The sequence below is a fragment of the Puma concolor genome, chromosome E3 (assembly GCF_028749965.1).
Source record: "Puma concolor isolate L17-30 chromosome E3, mPumCon1.1.hap2, whole genome shotgun sequence".
Classification (NCBI taxonomy): domain Eukaryota; kingdom Metazoa; phylum Chordata; class Mammalia; order Carnivora; family Felidae; genus Puma; species Puma concolor.
In genome coordinates, this window is record NC_141682.1 from 18880922 (window position 1) to 18892325 (window position 11404).

At 50.8% G+C, this 11404-nt stretch overlaps 1 protein-coding gene across 4 annotated transcripts; it reads left to right on the forward strand.

Moving 5' to 3' along the window:
- Positions 1–5356: 5356 nt before the first annotated feature.
- On the forward strand, positions 5357–9794 carry SPN (sialophorin). Of its 4 annotated transcripts, none has more exons than XM_086692408.1 (3): positions 5357–5544; positions 5921–6412; positions 6446–9794. In XM_086692408.1, exons 1-3 carry the CDS (start codon positions 5372–5374, stop codon positions 7482–7484), a joined length of 1704 nt encoding a protein of 567 aa, XP_086548534.1. In that variant the 5' UTR covers positions 5357–5371; the 3' UTR covers positions 7485–9794. The 4 variants fall into 4 exon arrangements, with proteins under 4 accessions (XP_086548534.1, XP_086548535.1, XP_086548532.1 ...); XM_086692409.1 differs by having other exon boundaries at positions 6500–9794; XM_086692406.1 differs by having other exon boundaries at positions 5921–9794.
- The last annotated feature ends 1610 nt before the right edge of the window (positions 9795–11404 follow it).

An 11404-nucleotide genomic window follows, 5' to 3' on the forward strand; every position in this document is an offset into this window, starting at 1 on the left:
AAAAAGACTTCTTTCTCTTCTTTTATGAGTAACTGAGTAGAGAATTAAGATTTGGAAGACATTCTTTCTCGCTTTTTTATTCCATAGTTGTCTTCTCAAATCTCAGGGCAGGTGCTAAACAAATGAGGGAAATGATGGCCTAGGAAAATGTTAAAATATACGAGAATATAGGAACAGCCCCATGGAAGAGGTGCACAGGGCATCAATGAGGGAAGGGGGTGGAGCTTCTGTGCCTTCTGGGAGCGCACGGCTCTCCTCGAATCCCCATAGCTCACCAACCCAGGAGCTTCTCCACTATCTGTGAACATTTTGACACATACGCTTCATTTTTATCTCCTCCATTATTACTTTTATTGTTATTACTGTCATTTGTGTGGAATCGTTTTTTAAATTTTTTTATTAAAATTTTTTGTTTTATTTTTATTTTTTACATTTACTTATTTTTTTGAGAGACATAGAGTGCAAATTGGGGAGCGGCAGAGAGAGAGGGAAACACAGAATCTGAAGCAGGCTCCAGGCTCCGAGCTGTCAGCACAGAGTCCAACGCGGGGCTCAAACTCACAAACTGTGAGATCATGACCTGAGCCGAAGTTGGATGCTTAACCAACTAAGCCACCCAGGCGCCCCAATGTGTGTAATCGTTTAAGAGGAAGTTGCTGCATTGTGCACCTTCACTCCTATGTGCTTCAACGATGTATTTTCTGCAAACTAGAACATTCTCTGTTGTAACCAGCATGTACTTATCAAGTTCAGGAAAGTGAATGTGAATTCAATATTACTGTCTACTCTACAGTCTGCATTCAGATTTGCCAACTATTCCCATGGTGTCTTTGATAGCAACTTTTCCCCCTGATTCCGGGGTCCAATCCATAATGCATTTTGTTGTCACATCTCTTCACTCCTTCAAGATCTGGAAGAATGTCTCGGGCTTTCTTTGTCCTTCCCAATGCTGACATTTTTGAAGAGTACAGGCCTGTTATTTTATAAAATGTCCCTCAATTTGCCATATATATATATATATATATATATATATATATATATATATATATGTAATTTGAGAGAGAGAGAGAGAGAGAACATGAGCAGGGGAGAGGGGCAGAGGGAGGGAGATTGAGGATTCCAATCAGACTCTATGCTCAGAGCGGAGCTGGATGTGGGGCTCATGACCTTGGGCTCATGACCTGAACTGAAATCAAGAGTTGAACACTCAACTGACCAAGCCAGCCAGGCACCCCTTGCCTGATGTCTCTTAACAATCAGGTTCTGCATTGTTGCTGGGACTACCACAGATGTGATTTTGTGTCCTTCTCAGTGCACCATATCTGGAGCCTCCCAATGTTGGTTTGCCCCATGACTGGTGATGTTAAGTTTGATCACTTGGTTGGAGCACCTAGCTAGCTCAGTCAGTGAAGCAGTGACTTTTGATCTTGGGGTTGTGAGTTTCAGCCCCGCGTTGGGTGTAGAGATTACTTGAAAATAAAATCTTAAAAAAAAAAGTGCGATCATTCAGTTAAGATGATGTCTGCTTGATCTCTCCACCGTGAAGTTGCTAATTTTCCTTCATAATGTGTATATATCTGGTGGGGAGATATTTTAAGCCTGTAAAAATATCATATATGCACCCTGCCCCTGCTGCCCCAATTTTACTCCACAGTTCATTCTTACTTGAATCAGTTATATGGTGGCTGTAGATTGGTCATTTTAAAACTCTACATTCCTTCTACAATGATCCAGTAGCTTTTCCTACTGGAAAAGCTTTCCTACCACTCTCCCTCCTCTCTCCCATCTTCCTCCCTTCCCCCTTCACTCTGTCTTTCTGGTAGTTTCAGGAGCCATATGAACTCATGGGTTCTTTCTTTATTCAGTGCATTAATCGATCACTACACTTATTCATTTTGATGCTCGAGGTGTCTCTGCTTTGGCCCCAGGGAAACTCCTTCAAGCTAGTTCCTTGTCCCTTTAACCCGTTCCTATCATTCTTTGAGCATGTCCTTACTTCCTGATGCAACAAGATATTCCAGGCTTACCTTGTGCTTTTCCTGCCCCGGCTTTGGAATCAGCCATTTTCTTAGGAGCCCTGGTTCCTTTCTAAGGAGAGAGGTATTTAGGAGCCAAGATCTGGGTTTCAGGTGCTGGCCCCATTTTGAAGGTAGAGATCGCAGGATGTACAGACACATTAGATGTAGGGTATAAAGGAAGGAGCGGAGTCTCCATTCCTTTCCGCTTTTGAAGACATTGCTTCTCTGAAGTTTTCCTAGGTGCTTCCCAAGGCTGACTCTAGCCCTTATTTTAGCAGGTCTTCTATTATTTGAATCATTTATACACAAACGTGTTTCTGCATGTAGCCCAGTAATTAAATTTCTGACCCTGGTACTACCTGGGAGATCCTTATCCTTGGCCTTGGGTCCTTAGACCAACCTGGTTTTGAAGCTCATCTCTAGCCCTTGCTGGTTGCCTGAGCCTTGACAAGTCTCTGAACTGTTCTGTTTCTTAGTTTCTCCACCTGCAGAATTAGGGGTGATGATCAGTATCTCACAGGGTTGTTGTGAAGAGTAAATACTATGTAAATGTGAAGTGCTTGGCACTGAGCCTGGCCTGTTCTAGGACAGGTCACTTAATCTCTCTGTACTTGGCCTTCTCACCTGTAAAATGGGCTTGCTGTGAGGAGCAGCTGGGACCATGCACAGAGAACCTTTGGTTCTGTACCTGGAAGAGTGCTGCTACCAGAATTTTCGAAGTAATGCCCTTCTGTGATGTCTTTTTCACATTTTCATGATCTCTCCCTCCACCCCAGGGTCTACAGTCTGTGCAGATAGGTCCCTGTTTCTTGAGCGCTTCAGGCTAGAGCCCGGGCCCAGCCTGGTTCTCTCTTCTCTCCCCGGAACTGGGGCCCCGCATAGAGCCTGGGGAACATCCAACTTTGTCAGCAGCAATTTGGTTGAAATGACATTTTGTCAAAAATGCATCGTGCTTCAGTAATTGTTTTAAAGATTGGGAAACTGGGAATGTCTGTGGAGTCTTACAAATATTTTGGTTGACTTTTTAGAATTAAAAAAAAAAAAAAGAAAGAAAGAAAGAAAGAAATTTTAACCTGGGCTCCTGGGTGGCTCTGTAGGTTAAGCGACAAACTCTTGGTTTCGGCTCAGGTCATGGTCTCACGGTTCGTGAGTTTGAGCCCCCCGTGTCAGGCTCTGCGCTGACCGTGCAGAGTCTGCTTGGGATTCATTCTGTCTCCCTCTCTCCCTGCCCCTCCCTTCTCGTGCTCTGTAAGATAAATAAATCGACTTAAAAAAATTTAACCTCCAATTACTTCTCAGCCAATTGTTTTTACCTTTCTATTTGCCGTAGTAAAATGTTAAAATAACCTAAATGTCTGACAATGGAATGGCTTTTTTCTTCTTTTTTTTTTCCTCTTCTTTCCTTCCTTCCTTCTTCTGTTAAGCGCAGAAGAGTATGTAGAATAAGATGTAATATAATGAAATACATGCATATATGCTTGCGTAAGCACAGATGTAACACACAACTTTGCTCTGAACGTTTATCTGGTGGCAGGGTTTGGAGCTTTTCCTCCTTACACTCTCCTGACTGTCAGGAGAGGCAATCCGCCAGGGCTCTGAGCATCCCCGCACACTCCTGCTCGCATGCCAAGAACACAGGTCCCAGCTGCTCTACATCCGGGCCATTTCTTGGGGCTGTTCTTTGGGCTGAGTGACTGAGGGACACAGTAATGTTGCCCTGAAGAGCAGGCTTGCTTACCACCTGCTCAAACAGGGGGAAAGGTCCCAAGCTCAGAGTTCCTTAGCGGCAGGGCAAGCCCCTGTGTGTCACCCTTGTGGGACGTGGGGGCGAGGGGAACTGATGCAAACATTATCTCCTGCCTGCTCTGCTGTGAGTGATGGATTCCCCTGTCTGGGACCCAGGTGTCTCATGTATCTGTGTCAGGTGAACTCCTTAGCTTGTGTGTGGCGTATAACCCCAGGACTTCACACGGACCTGTTCAATCACTTATCACGTACATATACTTTTACATACACAAAAGTATACATATACTTTTACAACACAAAAATCAGTTTGGGGTCACCTGGGTGGCTTAGTCAGCTGAGCGTCTGACTCTTGATTTTGGGTCAGGTCCCAGGGTCATCGAATTGAGTGCCATGTAGGGCTCCGTGCTGAAAAGTGGAGTCGGCTTGGGATTCTCTCTTTCTCTGCCTGTCTATCCTGCTCATGCATGCTCTCTCTCAAAAAATAAATAAATAAATAAATAAATAAATAAATAAATAAATAAAAACGTGGTTTGATTTTTTAAAATATTTATTTTTGAGAGAGAGAGAGAGAGAGAGCACGAGTGGGAGAGGGGCAGAAGGTGAGAGAGACGCAGAATCTAAAGCAGGCTCCAGGTTCTGAGCTGTCAGTACAAAGCCCGACGCGGGGTTCCAACTCGTGAACTGGGAGATCACGACCTGAGCCGGTAGGATGTTTAACCGACTGAGCCACCCAGGCACCTCTGGTTTTGATTTTTTTTTTTCTTTTAAAGAAAGGCAAAAAGCCAAAATCACACTCATGCAGAAAGTCAAAGCTTACAAATTAGAAGAGAGAAACAGAAATAAACAAATAAATAAATAAATAAAAGAAGTGAAAAAATATGTGTATACACACACAAAAAGAAGGAGGAGTAGGAAAAAGAAAACAATTAGAGGAAATTCAGAAAACAGCAACTATCAAAAGAAGAAAATAAAGGACCCCCTACTCATACCTATCCAAAGAAACTTGGTTAATGCCTCGGTAGATGTTTTTCCAGACTGTTTTCCATATAGCTTCCCACATCTTTATTAGTTTTCCCCCCAAATAAAATCATGACGAATGAGTGCTTCGTAACCACCTTGGTCTAGTTAAGCACCCCACAACTGGGACCCCGCGTGGTGGCCCCCCAAGCCACCAGTCTTGAGATGTCATCCAGAGCCCATCGGGACTGCATGCGGCCTGCAAAGGCTTTCGCGGCCCCCCCAGCCAGAGCCGAGGCTTCTTACCCTGGTAGTTCCGGGGAGCTCTCGGGGCAGGAAAGGGTGCTACCCTGCTCTCGGGGGCAGGAAAGGGTGCTACCCTGGGTTTGGGCCTAACAACTTGGGAACCACAAATGCAAAGGAAGCCACCCTCCCCTCTCATGTCCTCCTCCGCACCCCCTGTTCTAGAGCACGGCTTCGCATCACACCGGCTCTGACCCTTATGCCTCTGCCAGCCTCACCCCTCGCCGTCCCGGCTCCCAGCGAGGTCCCCGTTCCAGACCTCCCCCCGGCACCCGCCACGACCCCACTTGCCTCAGCCAAGACCCCAGAGCCCCTGGCATCATCTCAGACCCCAGCAAGAGCGAGTGATGGAGCTGTCATCACACAGCAGCTGTGGGAGCAGGGCGGGTGGGGCAGGATGCCGGGGTGGGGTGGGTGGAGCCAGGGCCACTTCCTTTCCCCCTGGGGCCCATCTGCCCAGTCCTGCCCCAGCCTCAGGAGGAGTTGGAGTGGTCTGGTCCCAGCCCTGTGCCCTCATCAAGTGAGCTGGTATGGGGCGCGGCCTGGCGGGGCGGGAGACTTCGCGGCCGCGGGAGATGTGCTGTGGCTTGAAAAGGGCCTGGTAGATGACAGGAAAAGATCAGGAGCCACCGGGGCTGAATGGGGTCAGGGAGGGCCAGGGGGCTGGCCATCGCTGGAGCACGAGCAGCCAGGGCTCAGGGAGCCCGCGGATCAGGGCTGACGGCAGAGCGGCCAGCATCTGTGCCCTTGTTCTTTCTGATAATAGTAAAAGCAAGGGTGGAAAAAGCCGTTAAGCCACAAGTTAGGCCTGGCAGTTAGCAGGGAAGTGGGCAGACGGGGAGGAGGGCCCGGTCAGGTTCTCCCCCTCAGCGCTTTGTGTGTTGGTATTTCTCCAGCTTCCCCTCCCTCAGGTCTCCGCTCCTGCTCACGCCTGTGGCCATGGGAATGATGGGAATGATCCTGCTTCTCTTCCTCTTTGGGGGCGTCTGGACCCAAGAGACGAACCCAGAGCTTGTGGACATCGCGACCACTTTGGGGATGTCTGCACCCACAAGACCCTCTGCTTCTTTGACCCCAACTTTCTCTGAGCCCCCAAACCTCAGCGTAGTGACCCCTAGTCCTGCAACAGCCAGAGTCCACGAGGAGAGCAACGGCACCGGGCCCCAGATCTCCCCACCTTCTTCAGCTTCCTATACAGCCAATGAGGTGTTCTTTCTCGGGGCTTCCACTACTGCCGGTGGTGACCTCCATGTACCTGAGCCATCGGTCTCTGGGGAAGTTGCCACCAAGAAGTCATCAAACCTGGAAACTAATGCTCAATCACTAGAAGACTTTCTGGAACTTCACATTATGACTGATGGAACCACGGTAACCGGCTCTCTGGAGACCTCCGCCACGATGGCGACTGGCTCTCCAGAGACCTCTGATGTCACCTGGGGACCCTCCGTCACCATGGCGACTGGCCCTCCGGAGACCTCTGATGTCACCTGGGGACCCTCCGTCACCATGGCGACTGGCCCTCCGGAGACCTCTGATGTCACCTGGGGACCCTCCGTCACCATGGCGACTGGCCCTCCGGAGACCTCTGATGTCACCTGGGGACCCTCCGCCACCATGGCCACTGGCCCTCCGGAGACCTCTGATGTCGCCAGGGGACCCTCCGCCACCATGGCCACTGGCCCTCCGGAGACCTCTGATGTCGCCAGGGGACCCTCCGCCACCATGGCCACTGGCCCTCCGGAGACCTCTGATGTCGCCAGGGGACCCTCCGCCACCATGGCCACTGGCCCTCCGGAGACCTCTGATGTCGCCAGGGGACCCTCTGCCACCATGGCGACTGGCTCTCTGAAGACCTCTGATGTAGCCAGTGTAACCCCTCTCACCATGTCAACTGGCTTTCTGGCGAGCCCTAAGGGGCCCAGTGGCTTCCCCACCCCCTCGGCAAAAACAACCCCCATTTCTACAGGCACAGGCAGTAGGCATCCCTCATTAGTTCCCAAGAAAAATGGCACCCTGCTGGTGGCTGTGGTTGTGGCCCTGGTGGCGTTCACGATCCTTGTAACCCTACTCCTGCTGTGGCGCCAGCGGCAGAAGAGGAGGACAGGGGCCCTGATACTAAGCAGGGGAGGAAAGCGCAACGGGGTAGTAGATGCCTGGGCTGGGCCAGCCCAGGTGTCTGACGAGGAGGCCCTGACAGCAGCAGCAGGCGGGTCTGGGGGCGGGAAGAGCGCCGGGGTCTCCGAGGGAGAAGCGTCTGGCCGGCAGCCCACACTCACCACTTTCTTCGATAGACGCAAGTCGCAACCGGGCTCCTTGGAGCTGGAGGAGCTGAAGGCCAGGCCGCCCCCCGTCCTAAACGGGGAGGAGGAGCCGCTGATGGGCAGCGAGGATGAGGCTGTGGAGGCCCCTGCTTCCCAGGGGCCAGAGGCCGGAGATGTGGAGGCCCCTCAGTGCTTGTGAAAAACAGGAGCGCAGGTCAGAATGGCTCCCGGCCTTCACCACCTTCCCTCCTATCATCGCCTCCAGCTTCCTTGTCACGCAGCACCGTCTGGGTCCTCACCCTGTATGTTCATCCCGAGCCCTCATCCGGCTTCTCAACCCCAGGTCTCCCAGGCGGCACCCACACCCCCGGAACCAACAGACTTTCCTCATCAATCCCAACTGGTCCTCATCACCCTCTTCTCCACGTTTTTGTCCTTGAAATCAGCTGCTGAGTCTCCACAATGCCAAACTTCCTTGGCCAATGCCGTCTCAGAGGACTCCCCAGGGACACGGGAGTCTAGGAAGGAAGATGGGGACAACCCAGCAAACTCTCGCCGAGGATTACTCTGGAAAGTGCTTTTGGCCCCATAGATAAGGACAGACCTACCGGCTCAGCCCACGAACCTGCTTTGACACTGCGCAGTGCTCCGTGCCCGGCCACTGGCCACCAGAGCAGGGACTGGGGGGCGTCACCTAGATGTGCTCTCGGATCCTAGGCTGGTGCCTGGCCCACACTCCCCACCCCCTACCTGTGTATTGAGGCGGCAGCTCCTTCTCCTCCCGGGGGCAGAGGTGAGAAAAGTTTCCTGGCGGGTGTAGTCCTCCAGAAACCCTGGCACCCGCGTGTGTCCTGTCATGGGCGCAGCTTGCGTGCAAGAGGCCAGGCCTTGGCCACGTTTGTGCAGGTGGCGGTGAGTAGGGCCGGCGTGTGGAGGGGACGGGAGCTGCCAATCCGAGGAGCCCCTGAGAACATCTGTGTCCTCATCTTGGTTCAGGTGGGGTGGAGGCGGCAGAAGATTTAGCCATGTCTGTAGCCCAATAAAGAGTGTGGGGCTTGATAGACTGCATGTGTGACCTGAGTGTGGTTCTTCAGCTCAGCCGCTGTTTCCTGTGCCCAGAGCCTCCCCCTACTCCAGCTGGCTTGCTCCCAAGGCAGGGGAGAGGAGGGCTGAGGTGGGGGGGGGGGAGGGTGTTGCTGTTACCTGTTTAATGTGGATTTTAAAATTTTAGTTATTTGAGAGAGAGAGAGAGAGAGAGAGAGTGCAGGAGGCAGTGACGGAGGGAGAGGGGGAGAATCCCAAGCAGGCCCTGCACTAGCCCAGTGCAGGCCTCAAACGCGGGGAGGGTGAGATCGTGAGATCTCGTGACCTGAGCCGAAATCAAGAGTCGAGAACACTCAACTGACTGAGCCAGCCAGGCGGCCCTCGTTTAATGTGTTTGTATCTCCTCTTCCACTGGGGGCGGGCTCCTTCCCTTCTCCGAGAAAAGTCCGTGAGACTGACAGGCCCATAGACATGGGAGCTTCCCCTGCGGTTCTGGGATGGGATGGTTGGGAGCGGGGAGAAGACCCCACCCCAGGCCAGAGCCCAAGGGGCCACAGGGCGCCAGAGATAGTTGGTATTTCCCCAGGACAAAGAGGAAATTTGCAAAGAGGAAGTTGTTGAGTCAGAGGGTGCAGTGGCTGAGAGGCGACAGGTTGACCCACAGAAAGGCCCTTGGGAAGTTGAGTGTGTGACTGCCCGTGGCCTGACCTGGAGGGGAGAGGAACAGCTCAGGGGTGCATCTGTTCCTGTGGTTCGGGGAGGGGAGGGGAGAGAAGGGACAGAAAGTGGCCACGGAAGATGGGGGTAGAAAGTGACCATGGGTCCACTTGGCCACCGTGGCTTGTGCCACCTGTGCTTGGACTGGGGACAGGCTGAGCTGGGACGAATGCAGCCCTCGCCAGTCATGCCGCCATGGCTGGGTGGAAGGTGTTTGTCAGGCTGAAAAGGGGGGAAAGGCCCCCTCAGCAGAGGGGGCAGTAAATTCAAAGTTGCCATAAGGGCCGTGTGACTACTTTCATGGCGCACGTTGGAATGGGTGCAGCAGATACTATAAGACCAAAAGGGGGCCGGGGTGGGATGGGGAGAGAAACAAAAGAGAGAATTATCTATCAAGTGTGGTAATGAAAGGGCCAAACATATCGAGTACGAAAATGTTTGTAAATGGCTTATTACACCATGTGCTCCAAAACTATGCAATAAAACGTCTATAATATAATGTCACCGGGGAACAAAGAGCTAGTTACTAATCTGTAAATACGTATGAATCTAGGTTTGTAATGAAAATGCAAAAACATGGACGTTTGTGGGAAAAAAAAAAAAAGAACTTGAAGGAAATATACCAAATGTTCGTTGTGGTTATCTGTCAGGTGAGAGGTTTACGAATGATTGTTACTTTGTTTCTACTTTTCTGTATTTTCCCAGTTTTATGTAATAAATACCTATCACTTTTACGATTAGAAAAAAATAGTACCAAGAAAGTATTTGCTGGGGGGATGGGGTGTCTGGTTCAAGGACATGAGGTGGGAAGGGCGGGTTGGAGCCCCACTGTGAAGGACTAGGGAGTTTGGATTCAGTTCTGAAAGCAGTGGGGAGGTCGCCAAACCTAAGTCTGTTCTAGACTCTTCCAGGGCCTCTCAGACCCATCATCAAACCCCACTTCTTCCTGTCTTTGCCTCTTGGGTACCAAGTCCCCCTGACTCTGCGTCCATGGTCCCTTAGAGCCTTTCCTTCCCCCAGGCCCCAACACACCTTGCCTGGGTCCTGCCCAGACTTCTCTTTGGGTTTCTTGACCATAACCTCTTCTACCCTCTGCCCATGATGCTCCCAATGACTCTTCTACAAGGGTTCAGATTCCCTCCTAATGAGGTCAAGACAGAGCCTTAGCTTGAAGATAAGACTCCTTCGAGATCTGGCCCTGACTGGTCAGCCCTTGGTGCAAACACTCTATGCCCTCCAGCCACATCACATTCCTTGTAGGTCCCTGAATAGGCCATGTGTTTTTCTTGATGTGTGCTTGAGGGTGTAGTTCAAAATGTTAAAAATATTTATTTTGTCCAGACAGTAACAAGTTAATTACCAGCACATTCCAGTTTCTTAATAACAGGATTCACACACACACACACACACACACACACACACACACACACACACGTACACATGATGTACTATACTTCATCTTATATTTTCTTTTTTCTTTAAATTTTTAAAGTTTTTTTATTTGGAGAGAGAGTGTGTGCATGAGCATGAGCAGGAGAGCTGCAGAGAGCAAGGGAGAGAGAGAGAATCCCAAGCAGGCTCCATGCTGTCAGAGCCAACAGCCCGCTGTGGGGGCTCGATCCCACGAACCATGAGATCATGACCTGAGCCGAGATCAAGAGTCGGACGCCTAACTGAAAGATTATGGTTATAAATAAAGCTGTGTCATACAAAATGACATTTCCAGGTGGTAAAAGGATTTAGACAAAGTCTTGAGAAATCTATTAATGCAATTCATTTTTGCAGACAGGAGAAAGGGCCCCCATGCATGCTTCTGAGGACATTTCATTTCTGAAAAAGGATATTTACACCTAAATGTCCTCTGCATCCCTATTTCTGACCCTGGACCATGTTCAATTCAGCAGGCGGAACCTGTGATGGGTGGGATACAAGTAGAGGTGACACCTGTCGGTTCTGAGTCCTCTAAGCCCTTGGGCTAAGGGAATGAGAAAGACCCCAGCTCTGAGCCCCAAGCTCAGTGACTGTGCCAGGAAGCAGATTAAGCCTGGATTGTTAGCAAGACCAGAGAGGAATATAACCAGAAGATTCTAAGATTCCCAAAGTATTTGCAGGAGCAGACTCCAGCCAAACGTAGAGAGAAAACTTTCAAACTCTACGAGGGTATCCTACACAATCGGTGGCTGTTGTGCTCTAGGGAGGTTCGGGGTAGAGCCTTTAGACAAAGGAAACCCAGGGTACTTTGAAGACAATCTCCTTGCCGGGGACAATGAGCTGCAAATGGGTGCCTGTGTGCCTCAGTTTCCCAGGGTGCTCAGTCCCTGCCTGGCCAGCTTGTGGCCTCTGGATAGCCTAGCTGGA